Source organism: Culex quinquefasciatus, chromosome 2 (assembly GCF_015732765.1).
Source record: "Culex quinquefasciatus strain JHB chromosome 2, VPISU_Cqui_1.0_pri_paternal, whole genome shotgun sequence".
Classification (NCBI taxonomy): Eukaryota; Metazoa; Arthropoda; class Insecta; order Diptera; family Culicidae; genus Culex; species Culex quinquefasciatus.
In genome coordinates, this window is record NC_051862.1 from 144,538,595 (window position 1) to 144,565,228 (window position 26,634).

Here is a 26,634-nt window from a genome sequence, read left to right on the forward strand (position 1 = left end):
ATACTTCTGGCCATTTTGGGACCGATTCCAGGTTCTCCGGTGGAATCCGGAATATCCCCAATTCTACAGTATTTTCATGAATTTTATTAGAGTGGCAATATGGGTATCAAAATTCAGCATTTTCAAAATAAAACTCATTGATGACGCTGAAAACCATTTTGGACATATCTGGCCATTTCGGGACCGGTTCCAGGTTTTCCGGTGGAACCCGGAATATCCCCAATTACAGAGCAATTTCAAGAATTTTATTAGAGTGGCAATATGGGTATCAAAATTTAGCATTTTCAAAATCAAGCTCACTGATGACGCTGAAAACCATTTTGGACATATCTGGCCACTTTGGGACCGGTTCCAAATTCTCCGGTGGAACCCGGAATATCCCCAATTCCAGAGTATTTTCAAGAATTTTATTGGAGTGGCAATATGGGTATCAAAATTCAGCATTTCCAAAATCAAGCTCACTGATGACGCTGAAAACCATTTTGGACATATCTGGCCACTTTGGGACCGGTTCCAGATTCTCCGGTGGAACCCGGAATATCCCCAATTCTACAGTATTTTCAAGAATTTTATTAGAGTGGCAATATGGGTGTCAAAATTCAGCATTTTCAAAATCAAGCTCATTGATGACGCAAAAAACTATTTTGAACATATCTGGCCACTTTGGAACCGGTTCCAGGTTCTCCGGTGGAACTACGGAGTATTTTCAAGAAATTTATTAGAGTGGCAATATGGGTATCAAAATTCAGCATTTTCAAAATAAAACTCATTGATGACGCTAATACCCATTTTGGACATATCTGGCCATTTGGGACCGGTTCCAGGTTTTCCGGTGAAACCCGGAATATCCCCAATTACAGAGCAATTTCAAGAATTTTATTGGAGTGGCAATACGCATAACAAAATTTAGCATTTTCAAAATCATTCCAAAAAAATAATTTGAGTGTCAACAAAAAACTTTACTTTAAATATGCTGAATTTTGATACCCATATTGCCATCTAGGAAAAGCTCCGTAATTGGGGTTGTTCCGGGTTCCACTGGAGAACCTGGAACCGGTCCCAAAGTGGCCAGATATGTCCAAAATAGTTTTTAGTTTTTATTTTAATCAATGAGCTTGATTTGGAAATGCTGAATTTTGATACCAATATTGCCAATCCAATAAAATTCTTGAAAATACTCTGGCATTGGGGATATTCCGGGTTCTACTGGAGAACCTGGAACCGGTCCCAAAGTGGCCAGATATGTCCAAAATGGTCTTTAGCGTCATCAATAAATGCTGAATTTGGATACCCATAATGCTCCCCAATAAATTTCTTGAAAATACTCCGTAGTTGGGATATTCCGGGTTTCACCGGAGAACCTGGAACCGATCCCAAAATGACCAGATATGTCCAAAATGGTTCTCAGCGTCATCAATAAGCTTGATTTTGAAAATGCTGAATTTTGATACCCATATTGCCACTCTAATAAAATTCTTGAAAATACTCTGGAATTGGGGATATTCCGGGTTTCACCGGAGAACCTGGAACCGGTCCTAAAGTGGCCAGATATGTCCAAAATGGTTTTCAGCGTCATCAGTGAGCTTGATTTTGGAAATGCTGAATTTTGATACACATATTGCCACTCTGATAAAATTCTTCAAAATTCTCTGGAATTGGGGATATTCCGGGTTTCACCGGAGAACCTGGAACCAGTCCCAAAGTGGCCAGATATGACCAAAATGGTTTTCAGCGTCATCAGTGAGCTTGATTTTGAAAATGCTGAATTTTGATACACATATTGCCACTCTAATAAAATTCTTGAAAATACTCTGGAATTGGGGATATTCCGGGTTTCACCGGAGAACCTGGAACCGGTCCTAAAGTGGCCAGATATGTCCAAAATGGTCTTTAGCGTCATCAATAAATGCTGAATTTGGATACCCATAATGCTCCCCCAATAAATTTCTTGAAAATACTCCGTAGTTGGGATATTCCGGGTTTCACCGGAGAACCTGGAACCGATCCCAAAATGACCAGATATGTCCAAAATGGTTCTCAGCGTCATCAATAAGCTTGATTTTGGAAATGCTGAATTTTGATACACATATTGCCACTCTGATAAAATTCTTCAAAATTCTCTGGAATTGGGGATATTCCGGGTTTCACCGGAGAACCTGGAACCGGTCCCAAAGTGGCCAGATATGACCAAAATGGTTTTCAGCGTCATCAGTGAGCTTGATTTTGAAAATGCTGAATTTTGATACACATATTGCCACTCTAATAAAATTCTTGAAAATACTCTGGAATTGGGGATATTCCGGGTTTCACCGGAGAACCTGGAACCGGTCCTAAAGTGGCCAGATATGTCCAAAATGGTTTTCAGCGTCTTCAATGAGCTTGATTTTGAAAATGCTGAATTTTGATACTCATATTGCCACTCTAATAAAATTCTTGAAAATACTCTGGAATTGGGGATATTCCGGGTTTCACCGGAGAACCTGGAACCGGTCCCAAAGTGGCCAGATATGTCCAAAATGGTTTTCAGCGTCATCAGTGAGCTTGATTTTGAAAATGCTGAATTTTGATACCCATATTGCCACTCTAATAAAATTCTTGAAAATACTCTGGAATTGGGGATATTCCGGGTTTCACCGGAGAACCTGGAACCGGTCCTAAAGTGGCCAGATATGTCCAAAATGGTTTTCAGCGTCATCAGTGAGCTTGATTTTGGAAATGCTGAATTTTGATATACATATTGCCACTCTGATAAAATTCTTCAAAATTCTCTGGAATTGGGGATATTCCGGGTTTCACCGGAGAACCTGGAACCGGTCCCTAAGTGGCCAGATATGTCCAAAATGGTTTTCAGCGTCATCAGTGAGCTTGATTTTGAAAATGTTGAATTTTGATACCCATATTGCCATTCTAATAAAATTCTTGAAAATACTCTGGAATTGGGGATATTCCGGGTTTCACCGGAGAACCTGGAACCGGTCCTAAAGTGGCCAGATATGTCCAAAATGGTTTTCAGCGTCTTCAATGAGCTTGATTTTGAAAATGCTGAATTTTGATACTCATATTGCCACTCTAATAAAATTCTTGAAAATACTCTGGAATTGGGGATATTCCGGGTTTCACCGGAGAACCTGGAACCGGTCCCAAAGTGGCCAGATATGTCCAAAATGGTTTTCAGCGTCATCAATGAGCTTGATTTTGAAAATGCTGAATTTTGATACCCATATTGCCACTCTAATAAAATTCTTGAAAATACTCTGGAATTGGGGATATTCCGGGTTTCACCGGAGAACCTGGAACCGGTCCCAAAGTGGCCAGATATGTCCAAAATGGTTTTCAGCGTCATCAGTGAGCTTGATTTTGAAAATGCTGAATTTTGATACCCATATTGCCATTCTAATAAAATTCTTGAAAATACTCTGGAATTGGAGATATTCCGGGTTTCACCGGAGAACCTGGAATCGGTCCCAAAGTGGCCAGATATGTCCAAAATGGTTTTCAGCGTCATCAGTGAGCTTGATTTTGAAAATGCTGAATTTTGATACCCATATTGCCACTCTAATAAATTTCTTGAAAATACTCCGTAGTTGGTATATTCCGGGTTCCACCGGAGAACCTGGAACCGGTCCCAAAGTGGCCAGATATGTCCAAAATGGTTTTCAGCGTCATCAATGAGCTTGATTTTGAAAATGCTGAATTTTGATACCCATATTGCCACTCTAATAAAATTCATGAAAATACTGTAGAATTGGGGATATTCCGGATTCCACCGGAGAACCTGGAACCGGTCCCTAAGTGGCCAGATATGTCCAAAATGGTTTTCAGCGTCATCAGTGAGCTTGATTTTGAAAATGTTGAATTTTGATACCCATATTGCCATTCTAATAAAATTCTTGAAAATACTCTGGAATTGGGGATATTCCGGGTTTCACCGGAGAACCTGGAACCGGTCCCAATGTGGCCAGATCCGTCCAATATGGTATTGGGTATTATAATTGTACTGTAACTTGCATTATGATAAAATTTTAAACAAATTGTCATTCAACATTCGATCCAACATGCAAAACAACTAGAAAATAGAGGGCTAAAAAAAAGTTACCTGGTTGGTTTTGGGAATAATTTAGGGTAAGTGCCTCTGTTTTTGACTTTTCAAAAGCAAAATAATCTAGAGATCTGTCCGCATCTTTTGCTTCTTGAATTTTGAAAATCCGTCCACAGGGAGCCGAGATACAGCTGTTTGAAGTTGGACTTCGCCTTTTTTCGCTAGCTTGGTAGTTCGCGGGATAATATTGAGGATGGTAGTTTAAGTGTTAATTGAAATTGTTATGGTATTGAAAAATTTAAGCAAGTTCTTGTCAAAATTTGGATTCTAGCCAGCTAAACAGAATTATTTTTTCATGCGTTACTTCTGGTCTAATTGAGGTGATCATTAACTTTTTTTCTAATTAATTTTTAACAACAGTAAAACAAGATAAATGACCGATTCATAGCGAAGCTACACCAAAATGTCACATTTTTCAATTTTCAATGTGATTTTTAATATGAAAAAAAATCATTTTTAATATGATGTAATAATTGCAATGTTCTTTAAATGCGTTTTCTTACCTTAAAAGCCAAGAATATTGACCAAATGTGGTCTGCAAGCCATTGAACGGGAGAGGAGTTTTTTTTATAAATCTGCTCCTTTCGTTGTCCCGTCACGAAAAGAAATGGCTGGCAAAAACTCAAATTTCATCCAATTCTTTCAGTTCAAGAAGCAAAAGATTCGTTTTTTAATTTGTTATAATGTGTAGAAGAGCAAAAGTTTTTAAAAATCAAACTGGCAAAACTGTAGCAATTTTTGTGGTGTGCCTTTTAAAAGTCCAGTTTTACGATGTTGTCCCGTCACGCTACATTTTTATTTCAGGGGAAGCACAGGTACTATATGGTTCATTCTGCATGATATTTCTTTGTAGGAAAATCAATTATCTTTCCAAATATGTAATAACATTGGGGGGTTTCTTCTTTTATTTTGCCACTACAGCCAAAACGATTTTTTTTGAAAAGGAGCCGAAGAATCGGTCAAATACAAAACACAATACTAAGAAAAATTGTGAATTTATCTTATTTTTTTAATAAAAAAACCTGTGATAACACTTTCAGACAGTCGCTTTTTTTTTGCTTTAATCAATTCAGCAATTCGTATTTCCTGAGCAAAAAAGTGTAGACACACAGTTTCTTGAAAAAAAAAGCCATATTTCACAACTCTCTGCACCAGGAAAAAATAACCACCTATTAATGCACCCCCCACGATCAACATTACCATAATGGCCTAGTAATAATGATTAGTGCTACCGCTTACGACTAAGTTGTCTCTGTCGGTAGGTCGGTATTTGCGTCTTTAATTGTGCGCGTGGGTGGATAAGCTCAAATGGCCCAGACGATTGCAACTCATCATGCGAATAATGGTGGAAAAAATGTGCTTTCTTGAAGTGTAGGCAGATGTTTTTTTCTTGTTCTTCTTTTTTTTATTTTATTTTGGAGAAACTTTTTTGGGTGGTCATGAAAAATGAGAGGGGATTTGGGTGTTTTGTGGAAGAAATGAATATTAGCCGTCGTTTATTTTAATAGCCCGCAGAAAGGAGAGGTAAAACGGACTATCATCGTGTTTAGATTGATGAGAATGATTTAGCAAAACTTATTTGAGTGAGGACAGAAAAGATGTGGAAAGCTAGAAATTTATTTTTCGTAGATAATTGTAATTATTTGTTACTTTAATAAGAATAAGTTAACAGTTTCCACGTCCTGGAAAAACGACCTTTCTCAATCGAAATTTATTATCCCTTTGTGATCTATAAATTGATGTTCCAGTAAATCCATTTGCCAGTTCAACGCCACAACGCCGCAGTTGTGAATTAGTCCACACAGCAGGGTGGGTGGATATTTTGGCGCGAACCAGGTCGTAAATATGTGCCAACATTTCGTTACATCGATAAAACAGCTTCCCCGAGACTCCCCGGGTCAGGATAGGTGGCAATATTCGTGCCAAAACCAGGGTGTTAATTTATACACCGTGTTCGAGCAAAAGCTGGGAGAGCGTCGAAATTCATTGAGCTTTATGTGCAGCACATAAATGTATAGCGGAACTGATGAAATAGTAACAATTGCTTTTAACTGCAAGTGTTGATGTGGCAATTGCAGTGTTCAATTCCATAACTTCATGAATTTACGGATCATACCATTCCAAAATATTACTTAAATTGGTAACACCAGAAAAAAATCTTACTATGACACCATCTTTGTAAAAAAACATGATGTGAATTTACCCACACATCATAATAAGCTCAAAATATCCAAATTCACAATTAAAAATGTCTTCAAAGAAATCTCAATTCATGGTCACCCTCCGAAAGTGACTAATGTTTATTTCCATTTGTCGCAACACTTTGAGTAAATGATCCACGAGTGACCAATTTTCAACCTTCTCTCCCCGTCTTAACATTCAGTGCATCTGTCATCCAGCCACATTTAGTCAACTCTTTCGTTTCTCATGTCACGAGCAGCAAAAGAAGGCAAAAAAAAATCGCAAATAAAATGCAAAACTGCAGCCAAGCCGTTGATCTTGGGGAGTTGGCACGGGCCGCACCCCCTTCCCATCGCAGTCGTAAATTAGCGTGCACTTTTCCCCTCCCCAACCCCATTGTGACAGCTTCACGTGAATGTAGCCAGCATTTTCCAACCCAGCTGTTGCTTCCCGACAAATAACAACCGGCTGTGTCGGTTTGGGGCCGGCTAGGGTTAAATCACTGACGTTGAGCTGTTTCTCTGCGCTAAATTATTTACTGTGCCATTTCGGCAAAGTGACATATTTTTTGTCAACAGCCTGTAAATACCTCGCCCAAATAACTTGGAACAAACGCGGCTGGATCGGCGTCGGTGTGGAAAACAAAAATTTTCTTGTTGTCACAAAATTAATCGCTATTTTGAACAGTGGTTCTTTTTTTCTTGAGGAAATGTTTTTGGAAACTTCTTGCAGTTTTCAATCAAAGAAGGCAATATTTCGGTGCTTACTTAGCAAGTTTGAAGAGCAAAATGGCTCAAAAATATGTAGCGATTTCAGTGCAAAAAGCGTCAGAAATTCCTCTCTTTTTTTGCGGGTTTCACCAACATAGTGGTAAAGATTGTAAAACTAAATAGAAAATGTATTTCCCGGAAAATGGTGATGTTTTGAAGCATTGGTGTCTCCAGAAGAGTTGTTGCAAATAGGAAAGATCAACATAAGTTTTGGTTAAATTTTAGGATGCTTCACGATTATGGTGTTTTATGAATCTACCTCCCTAGGAATATTTTTGGGTTTTTTCTCTCTTCGAAAAAGTTGTTGTACAAGCCAATGCAAGGAAAGTTCCTAAATATACCAACATTTTTATCGCGATATAAGCCTTCTATGACTAATTTTGCCGGAATCAGTTTTTTTGATTGTTGCAATTCTGGGTTCAGTTTTACAACATAGTAATGTTCTTGGCAGGAAAAATAACAAATATTTTCGTTTTTTAACTCAAATATTTTGAAAAGGTGCGCGTCGTCTCTGCGATACGGCTTTACGCAGTAGGCCTGGCCGCTTTAACGCTTGTGATGTTTCAATGCATTTTCAATGCAATGGCGCACTACAAATGTTAATAAATGACAAGAAGAGTGCTAGGCGTCATCTAACCTAAGGCACTCTCCAGGATCCCTTCGAAAGATTGGCTGCGCTAGGGTCTGATTAGATTAGATTAGAAATATTTTGAAAAGGTGCTTGGTCAAATTTTCAACGTCAAGTTGCATTCTAAATGGGAGATCTAGCACTGCATATGAAGACAAAATGTCAATGGTAAACTCTAGATGTATATGGAACCACCCTAACGAATTTGAATTCGAAAATTGTACAAAAAAAAAAATTCATGAAATTTAGCTCGCTGAATCTGAACCTGCCATCAGAGTTGATCAAAAGTGTTAAAATCGCGTTGTTTCATATTTTTGGTCAGTATTTACCTTAGAAAGCATTCTTTTGATCGATTTGGTGTTCTCGGAAAAATATTTTTTTATTATTTTGAAATAATAATCTCATTCTAAAAAAAAAAAAACTAGTTTTTTTAATAGATTTTCTTTTCACTGAATTCTCAAAATACATATTTTGAGGCCATTAAAAATTATAATAATTTGTTATAGGGGACAAAACAAAAGGTATTAGAGCCAAAAGGAAAGAAAGGCAGAATAAATTGATTTTTTTCATGTAACATTTTGAGTGGAGTTGTAAGTTAAATGTCCATGTATTTAGTCAATCCACCTATTAAATCAATACAATGTTGAACAGTATTACTTTTCAAAACAAGTGCTGAAAGTTCAACTTTTCTGCATCCATTTCAGTGCTTCTATTCGATTCTGATATTTTTGATAAAGAAAAGTTGCCTCTTTCGTTGTTCGAGAATTACAGGAAAAAGAAGTAGGGGATGGTGGGGCAAGAAGAACAATCGCTTGTACGGCCGTAATTTTTAAAATTTAAATTATTTCCAGTATGAGGAATTGTTGCTAGCAGTGCATTTAGCTGATTCTACTACCACATAACCGCCAAAACGACGTAAACGCCACTGGGCATAATATTGAATTAAGTTTTTTTTCAAAACCTTTGTTTTCTTATTATATTTGGAAAGTACAAAATAAGGCTTAGGGTTCGTTTTAAGGCTCATTTTATCAAAATGCTATTTTTCCTAGATCAGTAGTGTCCCTACCAATGACTTGCACCTATTATAAAGTGGGTAATTCTCCGCCAACTCACACAGCAGTTGCCCCGACCCCTCTTCGATTTGCGTGAAACTTTGTCCTAAGGGGTAACTTTTGTCCCTGATCACGAATCCGAGGTCCGTTTTTTGATATCTCGTGACGGAGGGGCGGTACGACCTTTTTTATTTTTGAACATGCGAAAAAAGAGGTGTTTTTCAATAATTTGCAGCCTGAAACGGCGATGAGATAGAAATTTGGTGTCAAAAAGACACCCTTTTATGTAAAATTAGACGCCCGATTTGATGGCGTACTCAGAATTCCGAAAAAACGTATTTTTCATTGAAAAAAACACTAAAAAAGTTTTAAAAATTCTCCTATTTTCCGTTACTCGACTGTAAAAAAATTTAGAACGTGTCATTTTATGGGAAATTTAATGTACTTTTCAAATCTACATTGACCCAGAAGGGTCATTTTTTTATTTAGAACAAAATTTTTCATTTTAAAATTTCGTGTTTTTTCTAACTTTGCAGGGTTATTTTTTAGAGTGTAACAATGTTCTACAAAGTTGTAGAGCAGACAATTAAAAAAATTAATATATAGACATAAGGGGTTTGCTTATAAACATCACGAGTTATCGCGATTTTACGAAAAAAAGTTTTGAAAATCTCGGATCAGGGACAAAGTTTCACGCAAATCGAAGAGGGGTCGGGGCAACTTTTCCCGATTTCGTGTGAGTTGGTAGAGAATTACCCAAGTATGATTTAACTTTGGTTATTTTTGTTGAGAGCTTTTAAAAAATCACGCTCAGGTGGGGCAAGTGTACCATATGGATTTTTAGTATGGAAAAAAAACGAATTGCTGCAACAACATATTTTATTGTAAAATAAATACATCAAAGTATTTAAAGACTGATAAACAATTGTTAAAAAAAAATTGTCCATACAAAATAAAGTGATACTATGAAAATTTACCATTTATCATTTAGGTAATTACTTTTTTCGTAAAAACGATCAAATTTTTAGTAAAATATTATTATTTAACTTAAAAATGAAAGAAACGTTTCAAATACATTCTAATATGATGTTTCAAAGTGATAGCAGTTCACTTGTTTGCAAATTTACCTGTTGTTTCATGCATTGTTCGTCTTGCCCCACTAGTTGAGTAGAACGTACGGAAAATAAAAAAAAATCGTTTTTTAGCATTGAAAAATAGGATTTTTTCAAAATTTGTTCTATCAAAGTCTTAGTCAAGACCTGAAATAAGTTGATTATGAAAAAATCCGACAGATGTTTTAACGTTATTAATGGGTTTTAACGAGCATTTCCTTAGCTTGTTACACTTGCTCCACTTTCTCCTAGTTTCACGATGAAAATGCAAAGGAAAAATTTCTGCATTTTCTGCTGTGAAACCGCAGTTTTTCTGTCCATCGGCAGAGACGTAGCGGCCTACTTTCCGTACCAGAAAAACAGTGCTAAACAGTAGAACTTTTCAGTTTTGTTTGAGTGCTGAAAAGTTGAATTTTTCAGCACTGTTTGTACCATCAAGGAGAACAGCATGTATTTCATCGGGTACCTAATGTTGGCTTATCAGCACTTTGTCGATCGAGCATCAGCATCAGCTAAAAAAATTATGGGAAATAAGTTAGCCATTTTTCTCCAAAGGATTTAAAACAAGTTTGTTGTTTGAGAATCTGCAAATTTGAAGGACAAAGGATCGAATTCTTCACATACGAGAATTACCTCTGTAGAAAATCTCTTTGAATGATTATTTGATATTTATTCAATGAGGCTTTGTACGACCTGGGATGAAAATCTTCATCGGATCAGAAAATTTAATAATTCTTTTACATTGAAAATTTGACTTTAATTTTTGAGATACCGCTATTTAAATTTTTATTGTTTCTTTAATTTAAGTGTATTTATGTTATACCTCTGGAATATGATCACGACCTTTAATTGTTCTTTGATAATTCTGTTCAAAATTTATCATCAGTTCAGAAAATATTTTCAGAAATTGGCACGCACTTAGAATAATGTTGCAAGGTTCTATTGGATTGCATTTTTTTGCTTTAAGGGGTTACTTACATAAAACTCGGCAAAAATGTCTGAGGTTACACGGAGAAAAAAGAGATCCCAAAATCGTGAACAAGCGTTCATGAAAATGAGAACCACGAACAAAGTGTTCAAATTTCATGGTACGTTTTTCAAAATCGTACCATGAAACTTGAACACTTTGTTCGAGGTTCCCATTTTCATGAACACTTGTTCACGATTTTTTGGAACTCTTTTTTCTCCCTGTAGCAGTTTCAAAAAACGGATGCCAACACAGTTTTGACCAAATTGGTTCAACATTTTGGTGAAGTCTCGTTAAAGCAGTCCAGTGTGCATAACAAAGGCCGATTTTAAAAAGGTTTATTTTTGACAAATATAAACATATTTTTATGCTTTTCATATAAAAAATCGCCTGTTTTTGATTTTTATATCTTTTTTCAATGCAAAATTTCAAAATCGGGCTTTGTCATGCACTCGGGATATGTCTGCGAGTCTTCACCTCAAATATCAGCCAATTTCGTTTATCCCATCTCGAGATATCGTGGCACCCGTAAATCAACTCGGTGTTCATAGAAAAACGCTCACAAAGTTTGACAGTTTTTTTTCTTCAAAAAGTCATAATTTCGTTGCAAATTTTAATCTAAGTTTTATCCTAAATTTAAGAAATTCGATCAATTCTCGTGTGATTTCCCCCTCGAATTAATTTACGTAGTAGAACTTGTTCAAAACAATATTTTTGCGAAAAGGTCTTTAATTAAAAGCATGAAGTGAAACACTAAAAAGCTTTCAAGCCATAGTCCAACCCCCAATTACTGACCACAAATATGTTTCAACTCAAAAACAATTTCCCTTTGCTCGCACTTACACTGCGTCCTCTCACCTTACTGCCTCCCACTCCAAGACCTTTTCAATTTCTTAATCAACTTTCCTGACTTCATACCAGTTATTAGCACCCGGATAGCGTGCAAATGGCAAGCTGGCTCTTCTGTCTATAATGGCCAACCTTCTCAGCCACCCACCGGAGAGGGTGAATCGGTTCTGTTGTTGCTCCCCCCATCAAGTTCTGACCTGGTGGCTTTTTCCCACCCCCTCCACCACTCTAAACGCTTCTTCCTTCTTCCCCTCTCTTTGATTGGTTCGAAATGAGGAAAAGTGAAAGTGGCATGCCATAGTCTGAAAGACTCTCACTTTTCTATGGCCCTTTTCCCCTATGAGGTGGGTGGTGGTTTGACTTGGGAGGGGTCAAACGGGGACGACGGGGAAAAGCCATGAAAGCAAAGTGGCTTTTATTGGCACTCGACACGCCATTTCATAAACAGTTTGGCTCCCCACGACATACAAAACGGAGGCGCCCATAATAGGTGCTCGTGGGGGTTTGGGACACGTGTGATGCGAAGATTGCTGCACATGATGGACACGTTTCGTGGGGGAACAATAAGCTGTAGTGTTTTGTTTTCACTGGCATGGAGCAGGATGACCCAGTTGTTGACGGCTGCTGCTTCAAGTTGTAATCCAAAAGTTAAATTCCCTCCTAAACCTCCCAAATCCAACAAAACAAAGTCGCAGTAATTCCTACGACAAAGACCGCGCAACTTCCCCGAAAGATATGCAGATATCTTGGTGAACTGTTCCGGAAATGGCCGTACACAATAAAGAAACAAAGGAAATGAACTGCCCAGCGTAAGCTTTTCGGGTAATTGTCCGGGAAATGGTTCTTACTCTCGATTGTCGGCCAGACGTCGTCGTCGCTGCTGTCGGCTTTTCCGGCGTTTTGTATATCCGGATAAGGCTAGACTAATGGGGGCGTTGGTAAAAAAGCGTTTGTCACGCCAATTTTACGGTTCTATTCTTTTAGTGGGTGTTTGGGTTGGTGGTTGAAATTAAAGCAGATGGAAATTAGTGGGTGAATAACACACAACTGTGCATTTATTCTAGAGTCAGATCCATACAGCGTCAGTGTTTATTTGGTCGAAGTGTACTAATTCATTGGCAGATCTGGTTCTAGTTGTAATGTACGACAAGACTACTGACGGACGTGACAGGACGAGGGCCCAGTTTAGAGGTTTCGACATCAACGATGTGCGGCTGGATCACCCTCCCAAAAAAAGAACGAGACTTTTTTGTTTATACAAATCTAATTAAAAGGTTTTGTTGTTTAGATCATTGTGACCTCATTTTCGCAATACTCTTAGAAACCATTTTATATTATCAATTCGATCATGGCTCGGATTAGTACCGCATACAGTCATGCCCCGGTTTTGCACGCCTCGATTTTGCACTGCCCCGGTTTTGATTCGTTTAGCTGCCCCGGTTAAGCTTTGGAATCGGAATGATGTCAGCTAGCGATTGCACTTAAATTTTAACAAAAGTACGTATTTTTCCTGTATTTTGATAATGCAATGTTTCTCGAAAAAAATCGCAAATTTATTGTTTTTGCAATATGGGTATCAAACGATCGGTTTTTTTCATATGTTTCGGATGTTTTTTTTTATTCTGAAAATTTTCACAGAACTACGTATTTTTGAAAAAAATACTCAAAATTTTAGTTTTTACAAATCAGGAATTTTTCATTCATTTCGAAAATTATAACACATTTTTTTGGAAATACTGAAAATTTTCACAAATCTACGTATTTTTGAAAAAAAAAACTATTTTTTTTCGCAATATGGGTATCACATGATCGGATTTTTATGAACATTTCGATTTTTTTTTTGAAAATACTCAACATTTTCAAGAATATTTACAAAAAGTGCTCAAAATTTCATTTTTTACAAACGAAAGCTCTAGGGACCATCCATACACCACGTGGACACTTTTTTTGGGAATCTGTTACCCCCCCTCCCTCCCCCCTTTCGTGGACAGTTGTCTATACAAAAAAAACTTTTTTGTATGGATCGTGGACAATAGGGTGGCTTGAAGTTGTACGAGAAAATTTCAAAATGGACTAATTCAATCAGAACAGGCATTTTCCGGTTCCATTTGGGCCACCAAACAACCCCCCAAAATTTGGGAGCTGTTGGGTTTGACCCGGCTTTCCGCAAAGCGATTCAAATTCGTATGGAAATTTGTATGGGGAAAAAAAGAGCCATTTCAAAATAAGTGCTGAAAATTATATTTCTTGCCAACACTGCCAGTACTTCAGTAGATATTTCGAAATCTTATTTTTAACGTAATAAGGAAGCAACCTAGCAAAATGGTGTCTTAGAAAAAGTTGTTGTATGTGAATGTGGCTTTTATTTAAAATTATTGACATGCAGGGTGACACACTAGCGTGTCCCAAAAAAACACGAAGTCGAGGAATTTAATGTGCTCAGTTCTCAAATGATAGAAAATCATGTTAGAAACAACTCTCTCATACATAAAAACTTTCGGAAAAATTGTTTACCACGTTCCCTGGGCATTTTTTTGAAAAAAGTCAGTTTTTTCGACAATTTCACAAAATCTGCTTAGAAAAAATGGAAAATTTTAAAATTCCAAATAGCCTATACCATTAAATAATGGTCTGTGGTCCAATAAACAAGTTAATGTATCGATTTGGCCTTTTAAAACCTTGTTTTCACTTTCCCGGTAGCTTTTATGTCGAAAAATACGAGTTTTTGCTTTACTTTTTTTCAATCCTTTCCCTCGGTATTGAACACAAAAATTTCCTCATATGTGAAAATACATGCATCTTGTAGGAAATTTTCCGCTGAAGATTTTCGTCTAAGCAACTTTGAAGTTTCATCAACTCTGAGCTGAGATATTCCAGTTTTTGTGAAGAAAGAATATTGAATATTTGAAAATGTTGATATTAATCATCATTGGCATACAATATAAAGGATAATTTAAGCCTAATTTGAAGTGCGGCTGTATCGCATCTGTTTTTAAACTTGATTGGTTCATCCTTCAATACTAAGGGCCACCTGGTTTTGTTTTCTCATGGCACACTACGTGCTAAATCAATGAATTACTTTTAGCAAATAACTCATATTTAGAGCATTTTGCATTTAAACCAATCGATGCACGTTTGCTGTGTTTCCATGGATACAAATAAACAAATAACAAATCGATGCATCTGTGCTCTCTTATGCTATCTAGATAGGAAAACCAGTAAGCTTAGTACAAGAGCACAGAGGCATCGAAATATATGGTTCGATTGTACGGGGTTGGCAATTGTCCACGCTCCATCCAAAAAGTTTTTATGGACAATTGACCATGAGAAGGGGAGCTGAGATTAAAAAAGTCTACGTGATTAATGGATGGATCCCTATAGAATAAATTCCAAATATTAGTGATATTTTTAATTTACCTGAAAATCGGATTTATCAACAGGAGTTATAAGAAGGGAGTGTAAACGTTACGTTGTGGTTCAGATCACGGAAATCCGTACAATTAAACCTTATATTTGTTATTTGTTTATTTGTATCCATGGAAACACAGCAAACGTGCATCGATTGGTTTAAATGCAAAATGCTCTAAATATGAGTTATTTGCTAAAAGTAATTCATTGATTTAGCACGTAGTGTGCCATGAGAAAACAAAACCAGGTGGCCCTTAGTATTGAAGGATGAACCAATCAAGTTTAAAAACAGATGCGATACAGCCGCACTTCAAATTAGGCTTAAATTATCCTTTATATTGTATGCCAATGATGATTAATATCAACATTTTCAAATATTCAATATTCTTTCTTCACAAAAACTGGAATATCTCAGCTCAGAGTTGATGAAACTTCAAAGTTGCTTAGACGAAAATCTTCGGCGGAAAATTTCCTACAAGATGCATGTATTTTCACATATGAGGAAATTTTGTGTTCAATACCGAGGGAAAAGATTGAAAAAAAGTAAAGCAAAAACTCGTATTTTTCGACATAAAAGCTACCGGGAAAGTAAAAACAAGGTTTTAAAAGGCCAAATCGATACATTAACTTGTTTATTGGACCACAGACCATCATTTAATGGTATAGGCTATTTGAAATTTTAAAATTTTCCATTTTTTCTAAGCAGATTTTGTGAAATTGTCGAAAAAACTGACTTTTTCCAAAAAATGCCCAGGGAACGTGGTAAACGATTTTTCCGAAAGTTTTCATGTATGAGAGAGTTGTTTCTAACATGATTTTTTATCATTTGAGAACTGAGCACATTAAATTCCTCGACTTCGTGTTTTTTTGGGACACGCTAGTGACACACCTACAGGGTGTCAACCAAGCTCTAACTTCTACTGGTGACCTTTTAAAGCGTTGGTGTCTTAGAAAAAGTTGTTAAACTACTTATTCCAAGAAATTTTGGCATGGTTGCAAGACAGGGTGGCACATCTATATGGTGTCAACCCATTTCTAGCTTCTATTAAAGACCTTTTTGATCACTGTAAAGTGGGCGAAAAAGGGCACAAATCGCAAAGGGAACAAAATAACGTAAAAAGTCAGTTTTTCACATAAAATTTCCTGGGGAATCGATTGCGCATGATTAAAAACAGTTTTTGATCTTGCAAATTTAATCTATATATATAAAAAATTTCGATGGTTTTGTTCGAACGCGAATCAGTTCATTACGGAGTGTCGGATCGAGGTGCTCTTTGTTGCGTTGGGTTTGTATAAGTCCAAGGAAGGTTCTTACGCCTAAAAGTTACAACTTTGGCCACTCTGGAACCGATTCCAAAAAATCTGCAGATTGTATGGGAAAAATTACGTAAAATCAATTTTTGATCACAGGAGGCTGAATAAGCAAAAAAGTTAAAAACGTCAACAAACGAAAAAAATACAGAACGAAGTTTGTCGGGTAAGGCTTGTTTTACATAAAAAATGAGGTCGAAATGCATGAAAAAATCCCAATCATTTGATACCAATGTGGCAAAAAACTGAAATTTTGACTCTTTTTTAGAAAATACGTAGATTTGTGAAAATTTTCGGTATTTAAAAAAACGAAATGTACGTCAAAAACACGATCATTTGATACCCGCATTGCAATAACAAATATTTTGAGGTGTTTTTGAAGTAATAAATAGCATTTTGAAAATACAGGAAAATACGTATTTTTGTGAAAATGCAGCTTTTTCTCAAAACAAAAAACTCAACATTATTATTTTTGCAATATGAGTATCCAATGGCCGGATTTTTTTCAAACATTTAGAAAGATGTAACACACATTTTTGAGTATACTAAAAAAATCACAAAAATACATAGTTTCGGAAAAACACCAAATATTTCAGTAATTTACAATATGAATATTGGGGTGGGTACGTTTTTCAAAAAGTTCTCGGATCATGTTTTAGTATGGTTCCCCTTGTAGGGCATGCCCATAGGGACTTTCATGCCGAATATCAGCTCATTTGGTTGTAAACTGGCTGCGCGCATTAGGGTTAAAGTTTACATGGGAATTACTATGGGAAATTGGAACTTTTTGTTCAAACGCTCCTACGGGTCTGGAAAAATCACGCGCCAACTTCTGGTATGGTCAGGCCTATGGGAAATGGTCTGGAGAACACTTTTCCCGAAGAGAGCATATGGATTCGTTGTCCCTAGACCTGGCGCATCGGCAAACAATCCGATGTCTCCGGAATCAACGGTTTTCCCTCAAAAAGCATCAAATTTTCCTTAGCATGCTATGAAAGCTCGATGAACACCGCGACGCCATACGTCAGGCAGCTACCACGTGGTTGAAATATTTGCAAAAAAATACAAATTTGCTATGCAAAAATTTTGAATTCGACTAAATAATATCAGGATTACTCGAAATGATCATTTTCTATTTAAAAGAAGGTTTGCAATTGAATATTCCAGCCGTTTCTCACCCACGTGGTAGCTATCTGACGTATGGCGTCGCGGTGTTCATCGAGCTTTCATAGCATGCTAAGGAAAATTTGATGCTTTTTGAGGGAAAACCGTTGATTCCGGAGACATCGGATTGTTTGCCGATGCGCCAGGTCTAGGGACAAAGAATCCATATGCTCTCTTCGGGAAAAGTGTTCTCCAGACCATTCCCCATAGGCCTGACCATACCAGAAGTTGGCGCGTGATTTTTCCAGACCCGTAGGAGCGTTTGAACAAAAAGTTCCAATTTCCCATAGTAATTCCCATGTAAACTTTAACCCTGATGCGCGCAGTCAGTTTACAATCAAATGAGCTGATATTCGGCATGAAAGTCCCTATGGGCATGCCCTACAAGGGGAACCATACTAAAACATGATCCGAGAACTTTTTGAAAAACGTACCCACCCTAATGAATATATTTCATACATTTCGAAAGTAATAACACATTTTTTCGAAAACACTCAAAATTTTCACGCATTAAAAAAAGTATTTACGGTTTGAACGGAAATTCTTCATACATTTCAATTATTTTTTTTGTGAAATACTCAAAATTTAAAAAAAAACTACGTTCTTTTGAAAAAATACACAAAATTTAAGTTTTTACTATATGGATATCAAATGATATGATTTTTTTTTGTAAAGACCTGAGAATACTTAGTATTTTTGAACATTTTGAGTGGTTTCAAAAGGGGTGGCTAAATGGTTAAGCTGTTCGCTTTGTAAGCGGATGGCTCTGGGTTCGAATGTCATCTGCTCCTATCGGAAAGCAGGAATTCTGAACACTTGAATATTCTTGAATACGTTTTTTTCCGTTTGAATATAAAACGCAAAATTCATCAGCTCAAGGCGGAGTTCGATCCCCCGTCCATTGGGTTAGCAGACAAAATGCTAACCACCAGACTATCGAGGCTTAGTTGACAAGAAGGATTAAGATTGCTATGGGAATCCAAGAAGCTTGATTTTTGGATAAAACTTATCACGTAGCCTTATGTGTGGGACAAACTTGCTTTGCGTTTTTTCTCTGATTGCTGTTTTTGCATATGGGACATTTATGCGAACCGGGGCAGTAAACTACTTGATAATTATTTAGAATTTTTAATTCCAAGGTGGTGGCCAAAATGGTGATTATGATTTGTTGAACTAAAATTTAAAGAAGAAAAATAAATAAATACAAAAAAAAACTTTTTACTCATCATTATCGTATATTCGAGTCTGGACTGTAGATATACGTTTCCCAACAATATTTTGAATTGAATTTGTTTTTTCTCCCTTCGTTGTTTTCTAAGCAAGCACCAATTTCCTATACAAATTAATCTTTACACTAAATCCCCTCCGGGCAATACTCGAGCAAACAGGCTCCTCTATTTGTTCAACTAACTCCGAACACCAACACTAAACTTGATTTCCCGTACAGCTTTTGTTTATTCCCGCAATTAATGAGCATCCTCGTCGAAGTCCTATCCAGCTTCAGGGTTGGCAGCAGTGCCAACAACGCTCCGACGTTTCAAACCGACAGAAAGTCGCTCTAATTAAAATAAACTACTTTTACGCCCGAGGCCCGAGGTTGGAGACCTGGTTCCGGTGTCTTTGGCAGGATCTTCCTTCTTGGAACAGCTTGCGAATGTCGCGTGTTCCACGTTCAATTAGTGCGCGGAGGTGGCTCCAGGATGATGGCCCTGGAATACGCAAATAGTTAAGGGACACTCAGTTGAGGAATTATGGTATTTTTGTTGCTTGCTTTTGAGCTGATTTTCGATTTCTCTTTTAAATGCATCTGGGTGTAACGTTGCCGCAAGGATTAAAGAGAAACAATTGCTTCCTTAAGGCGGTTGTGACCCAGTTTAGGATCTGGTTTCTTGTTTTCAAGAAGGATTTATACAACTCCCTTCACCAGGAGAAGATACTTGCCTCGAGTGGTTTGCATGTTTGTTTGTGGAAAATCACCTCTCTGCAATAGCGTGGTTCACGTTTCTATGAAAAAGACAAAAGTTGTTATTTTGTCTTGCATCAACCGGAATTTCGTTCTTTTATGTCCCCAGAAGCACTCCTGAAAATTTGAGCCCATTTGGTAAGGTCTAGGAGCTCCAGTTTTAATTTGAAATTTATATGGGATTTTGATTTATTTTCCATGGGAAACTATCTTTTTTTACATTGTATTAGAAATTTTTTTTATCAATCGATGAAATGACTTGATTCTTATAGTAGAAGATAGGTTTTGAACTGGGGAACAACTTTGTAGAACATACCAACATGCTAGGAAGTGACCCTTTAAAGATACAGATACTTTTAGATGGTGGCTTTTGAAGGGGCTTTACTGTGTGGGGTGAAACGGGCTAGCTGGCGTAAGTTCAAGATATCTTTGGTTTTTAATCGATGGTGCTTTGACTTTTTCTAGTCATATTTACAAAGTTATTTTTAGAACATTTATTTATAGACAAGCATGGGCTACGGTTTTGGCCAGCAGTGTTTTGTGAGTTTTCAACGATCTTTTCCTTGGACAATCTGGCCACCGGTGTTGTTCCAGGTTATCAAATGGATGATGAGACAGTTCGGACACCGGCACTGTTCCGGGTTGGCGGTTTGCTGTTTGTCAATTATGTTTTACAAGAATTGGTGGACAGTTTCGATACCGGCATTGTTCCGTGTTGGCGGTTGGCGGGTTATCAAAGACTGTTCTTGTTAGGGGATCGACACAGTTGTCTGTCGATCAGTTAAGAAGTTTGAAAAGATGGGAGGACGGGGAGAAGCTGGTCACGCTTACGAAATTGGTCGGGATTGAAGGATATAGTTTGGGAGTCGATTTAATCAGGGGTTAGTTTCAGATTGGGAATTGCATTTCGGGACAGAACCCAAAGTAAACAACACTGTTTCGATTGTTTGTGTATTTCAGTTTTTTTTAAACAAATAATTAAAACAATCAACGCAATAACTCATTTTAACAGCTGTTGATAAGGTTGAAAATAGATTCAAAACTCCTACTTTAACCTCGCATGTCTCTGATGTACGGTGTTGCCGCGCACGAAGCTTTGCGTCCGCCCGACGCGTAGGATATTGTTGCGCGTACGGTGTTGGCACGCACTCCGCTCTGCGTCCACGTGATGCGCCCGATTTTCGTGCACTCCATCAGTGCGCATGGCCCTGCTCTACCAGATGCTTGGAGCGAATGAAGCGCTCCACCAGCCAATCAGCTCAACCTGTGCACGATTGATCCATCCTCGCGCTCAGGGACAGGAACACCAAACCTACGGAAACAGATGTAGTTAGCTCTCAATGTTCTCACTCGAACTTAGTTTGATCTTACCCCGTTCGGTCCATGGGGCGTTTTTTCTAGCTTCAGTTACTCCTGTAGTTATCCGTGTGCTTCGAGTACCGCTCTTGTTATCTGAGTTGGGCAATTTATTGGTATCGGTGAGACTCCGCGTGGTTCAGCGAACATACATCTTGTTTCCATGTCTGCTTGACCTTGATAATGGGCCGTGCTTCACTTGTACCCGTGTTTGCGGTGGTGACCTTTAACTTTTGAGAATGAGGAAAACTTGGTCAGAGATAGGCGTCATTTGCTGCTGACTCGCTTAGGGTTGATTTCTGGCGTGCGATTCGTCTCTCCTGCCGTCTCCATTCTCGCGCGTCCGATCTAGATCGGAGTCGTCCTAGGGTGCATAGCCGGTGTGTCTCCGTATGCGTCTGAACGCTCTTGCTCACCTGAGACAGGGTCTTAATTATTGTCTGCCAGCTTGTTCCTAAATACCTTCACCTACGCCGTGCGTCCGATCCAGCTGGCGGTGTTCAGAAACGTCGTTCTCGGCGCTTCATACAGGGCGAGGTTCTCGTTGTTCTCCGCTTTGACCTTCCCGAAGTACTCGTTGGATGTTGTCGGGATTTGCGACGTGCTGATTTTTTCTGTATGGCCTCGTGCTCTTCACCTGGTCCACCTCTACAGAGCGCTAATGGTCGGTCCGGCTCAGAGAGCTGTGATATCTGCGGGTAATGTGATGGATATACACTTTGGCAGCTATAGTGGAACTAACTCTTACCGATCCGGAGTGAGCGGTCGTCTTCTGGGAAGTCATCGTTGCGTCGTTCACGTGCTGCTTAAGAGTCCGAGACGCAATCGATCGATCCCCTAACAAGAACAGTCTTTGATAACCCGCCAACCGCCAACACGGAACAATGCCGGTATCGAAACTGTCCACCAATTCTTGTAAAACATAATTGACAAACAGCAAACCGCCAACCCGGAACAGTGCCGGTGTCCGAACTGTCTCATCATCCATTTGATAACCTGGAACAACACCGGTGGCCAGATTGTCCAAGGAAAAGATCGTTGAAAACTCACAAAACACTGCTGGCCAAAACCGTAGCCCATGCTTGTCTATAAATAAATGTTCTAAAAATAACTTTGTAAATATGACTAGAAAAGTCAAAGCACCATCGATTAAAAACCAAAGATATCTTGAACTTACGCCAGCTAGCCCGTTTCACCCCACACAGTAAAGCCCCTTCAAAAGCCACCATCTAAAAGTATCTGTATCTTTAAAGGGTCACTTCCTAGCATGTTGGTATGTTCTACAAAGTTGTTCCCCAGTTCAAAACCTATCTTCTACTATAAGAATCAAGTCATTTCATCGATTGATAAAAAAAAATTTCTAATACAATGTAAAAAAAGATAGTTTCCCATGGAAAATAAATCAAAATCCCATATAAATTTCAAATTAAAACTGGAGCTCCTAGACCTTACCAAATGGGCTCAAATTTTCAGGAGTGCTTCTGGGGACATAAAAGAACGAAATTCCGGTTGATGCAAGACAAAATAACAACTTTTGTCTTTTTCATAGAAACGTGAACCACGCTACTCTGCAATCAAGAAGTTGTTTCTCCGGGGGAAAAGCAAAACTAATGATGGCTGATTCGCTGAACAATCTCCTTCGTTGGCGGTTGACGAAGTTAGTTGAGCCTTTTGAACTTGTATCTTGATGCTCGAATCGAACTCACAGGAGCATCAAAATACAAGATCAGAAACTTCAACGTAACGCTTTTTTCTTTCAAATCCTTTGCTTATGGATGCAACTATCACAAAGAATTTCACTAAAACCAACAATACAAAAATACGTAAACACAATCAATAAAAAAAAGTCCACAATTCTGCAGTGTAAAGCAGATAAATTTTCCACCGAACATGCCATCGCCATAAAGCAAACAAAATTATGTGCTTTTCCACACAACACTGGGTCACACGTTCCAATCAATGCGCTCCATCAAACACACGGGGTCCAACAAACACTATTGGCACTGCGCCGTTTGCTGTCACGATGGCGACTGAGCTGGGCCAGGGTCTTCTTCTTCAGCCAGGGCAATGCAAATCCGTTCAATTTTCCTCACGCTCGTGGGGAAGCTGACTTGGGCTGTGGAACAGCATTCCGCAGCAAGTGAAGATGACGACGAGAATTTCGCATAATAGATAAAAAGTGCTGCAAATTGTAATAAAAATAAACAAATAACAAGACAACAAGACAACAAGACAACAAGACAACAAGACAACAAGACAACAAGACAACAAGACAACAAGACAACAAGACAACAAGACAACAAGACAACAAGACAACAAGACAACAGGAAAACAAGACAACAAAACATAAAAACATTTAAAAAAATCAATTTGAATAAAAAAAATACTTTTGAAATACAATGTCAAATCTATGTCCACATTACCATCGCACAAATCCCACTGTCCAGGCATGTCGCATCCATGAACATCCAATAACCGAAGCGTGAAAAGTTGCTTCTTCGCGATCAAGGACGGTGACAACAGAGCACGGGCAGTGGTGGCGACCTAAAGGATGCAATATTTGCTCCTTTGTGTGTACTGTACATACAGTTTGTGTTGGTATGTTTGCCGGGGTTTTCTCAAAAATGTATGTCCTTTTATCCCGATGCAGCAGCAGCAGCCTCAAGGAAGCATCCCATTTGCCAACTGGTAGGATACTGGACCAACCTTTTTATTGGTTTAATGCCTTCAGGCCGTGTTGCCAGTTTGATTAGTTTTAATGGCAATTCATCAGTCTCAACATTTTTTTAGTTTTAAAGGTAATTTTCATATGGAATCTTAGAAATATCTTAACTGAATGCCCATGACTTGACTGGCAACACTGGCTTCAATTCTGAAGAAGGCTGCCATCATTGTAACAATATGCAAACTCCCCGGTACCGATCGATTTCGCTTCAAACGCTCCTTATTCGAGCAAAAAGAGCAGTTTGGCGCACGGGAAAAACTAGTTCATCCTCGCGTAATCGCATGCATCTTTCATAGCACTATCGAAGATCTACTGCAAATTCCAATTTAAGCAGTTCCTGCGCCCTGCCTCCCTGGCCTCAATTTGATGCAGGAACTATGCTCGTTTATGCGCGTGCAACCAGAACCAGATTGCAGCAGCAGCAGCAGCATAAAGTGACGCTGCTCGATACCTTGCTCGCGTCCCGGGTTGTACATCTTAATTACATCATTCACGTCGTGGCCGTTGATTCTTAGATATTGCTCCTACTGTTTGATAGAGTTGCTTCCTTCGTTACCCGTAGACAGTCTGCTTGCCGTTGAGGCAGCAGATCGTTATCTTTTGATTAATTTATTGATTTTGTTTCTCTTCTCTGCTTTCGTTACAGGTAAGTTCAAGAAATGGAGGGAAGCCAATGCAGACAGTTCGTAGACAGAAAAGGCTGGCTGCAGCTGCGATAGATGTATGAATGTTGTCGATAATGTGATAAGGAATGCTCCTGCTTGGTGATACGTAGATGGATTCCATACGAGTTGTCAGGTATTCTTAAGGTTATGGTTACGAATAATGATTATTCAATGTAACTCATTGTGTCCAGGTATTATATGGTTTCCAAATCGTCTAGGCTTTCCTAATAGTGTTTATATTTGTATAATTAAAATAAACAAAAATAAAATGTTTATTTATTGAGATTTTGGTAAAACCGATTCTGATATTTTAACTGAAATTTAGTTCAGAAAATAACAACGAAAAACGTCGAAAAACAGCAAAAAATTAGCTATTTTGGGTACATTCCTCGGAAAAAATGAGATATTTATTTGGTTTTAATCTTTATAAGTTTTTTTTTGTTTTTTTCCGCATTTCATAATGAGCTTTTTGTTGCAGTTTCTTTCTATAAAATTGTTCTAACATTGACCAAAATTTGAGATCGATCCGACCTCTACAGCAAGAGTTATGCAACTGTCTCATTGTAGACCCACTTGGCAGAAACAATGAGACACTCTGTGAAAATCAATAAATTTCTAGCAAAACATCATGTTTTTGTATTTTTTCACTACCGGTGACTTTCCATGAAAATTAAGAAGCAATTTTGGCAACTTGATGCTACAAGTAACAAAAGTTATTGAATATTATGAAATCATCGTATTTAAACCAATCAACTTTATGTATTTGGTTGAATGGAGTTGAAACTCAACAAATGTGTCAAAATCACTTTAAATTCATGATTTGGATGATTTCTATTTAATTAAAAAGTTTAATTGAGAAAATTGAAGTGTCGGATTGTATCATTGGACCAAAAAGAAAGGAAAATCATGATACAGCTCTGGATCCAGGTATTTTCTTAAATTTTGTCAAATCTACTGAAAAAAATATTGTGGTCTCAGTTTTTGATAGCTTTTAAGCAAGAAAAATAACACTTATCTGTAAAAATTTTCAAACGACAGGCACAATTTTTGATTTAAATAATTATTTTTATACAAAAGAGCAGAAAATTTCGTAATAGTTCAATACTCTTCAAAATAAGTCGATTTTAAGAAATTTTGATTTTTATCTATATTTTCTTGTTTCCCCTGAAGGGGCTGCCCTATAAACAAAGAAGGCTTTTTTATCATTAGTGTGTCCATACCGGGAACCGTGGTGTAGAGGTAAGCGTGGTTGCCTCTCACCCAGTCGGCTTGGGTTCGATCCCAGACGGTCCCGGTGGCATTTTTCGAGACGAGATTTGTCTGATCACGCCTTTCGTCGGATGGGGAAGTAAATGTTGGCCCCGGTCTAACCTAGAGGGTTAGGTCGTTAGCTCAATCCAGGTGTAGGAGTCGTCTCCCTGCACGGAGAAAAAAGAGTTCCCAAAATCGTGAAAACCCGTTCATGAAATTGGGAATCACGAACAAAGTGTTCAAATGCCATGGTACGATTTTCAAAAACGTACCAAGGAATATGAACACTTTGTTCGTGGTTCCCAATTTCATGAACGAGTGTTCTCGATTTTGGGAACTCTATTTTCTCCGTGTGTGTCCTGCCTCGGTGGAGTCGCTGGTAGGCAGTTGTGCTAACAATCCAAAGATTCGAACTGTCGAATCCCGGGGTGGATGGAAGCTTACACGAAAAAAAAACAATTCTTGAAATCGTGAATTAAATTCTCGAATGCGAGAACCACGAAAAAATATATTCACGTTTATAGTGCAAATGCACCATTCTCATGAATAAATTACTTCGTGACTCTCACATTCGTAAACTAAATTCACGATAACGAGAATAGATTTCTTTCTGTGTAGGTGTAAAAAGAGGTTTGCAATTGGCTCAACAATTAAGCCTTCGGATGCGAATTATATGCATGTTAACGATGTCCGAATCCATCATCGAACCCATTGTTGGTTAGGTAATTGAAAAACTTATCCAATGAGTCCAAAATATTGAAGATTTGGCTACCCTGTTTCGAGTTATGACCACTTAAGTGATATTTATGTACCTTTTTGAAGACGGATCTCACATTAATGAATGGAAACGGTAACCGAATCCATCATCCAACCTATCGTTGGTTAGATTATTGCAATACTTTTTTAATGAGTCTGAAACATTGCAGAACTGGCAACCCTGTATCGAGTTATTACCACTTAAGTTTTATCTCTTACTTTTTTCTGGATCTTAAAAAAGCTGAAATTTGTGTCCAAACCACTCATATTATCAATTGTTGGTAAATAGTGAGGAAGGTTTTTTTCAAAAGAATGGAAAGAGCACAAATATTTCAATTTTCAACATTGAAAATCGGATCAATAGTTGTTGAGATTTC

The 26,634-nt window shown here is 37.9% G+C and overlaps 1 protein-coding gene across 2 annotated transcripts in view; it reads left to right on the forward strand.

Moving 5' to 3' along the window:
* LOC6044117 (follicle-stimulating hormone receptor) overlaps window positions 1–26,634 on the forward strand; it is a 322,877-nt gene that overhangs the window by 237,950 nt on the left and 58,293 nt on the right. Inside the window, exon 1 of one of the 2 annotated variants that reach the window (XM_038251810.1) lies at window positions 24,306–24,383. The exons of the other annotated variant lie outside the window; for it this stretch is intronic. Coding sequence (XP_038107738.1) covers window positions 24,361–24,383 — 23 coding nt within the window. The 5' untranslated portion in view covers window positions 24,306–24,360. Of the gene's footprint in view, window positions 1–24,305; window positions 24,384–26,634 lie in introns of those variants that run through there. 2 annotated transcript variants of the gene reach the window in all.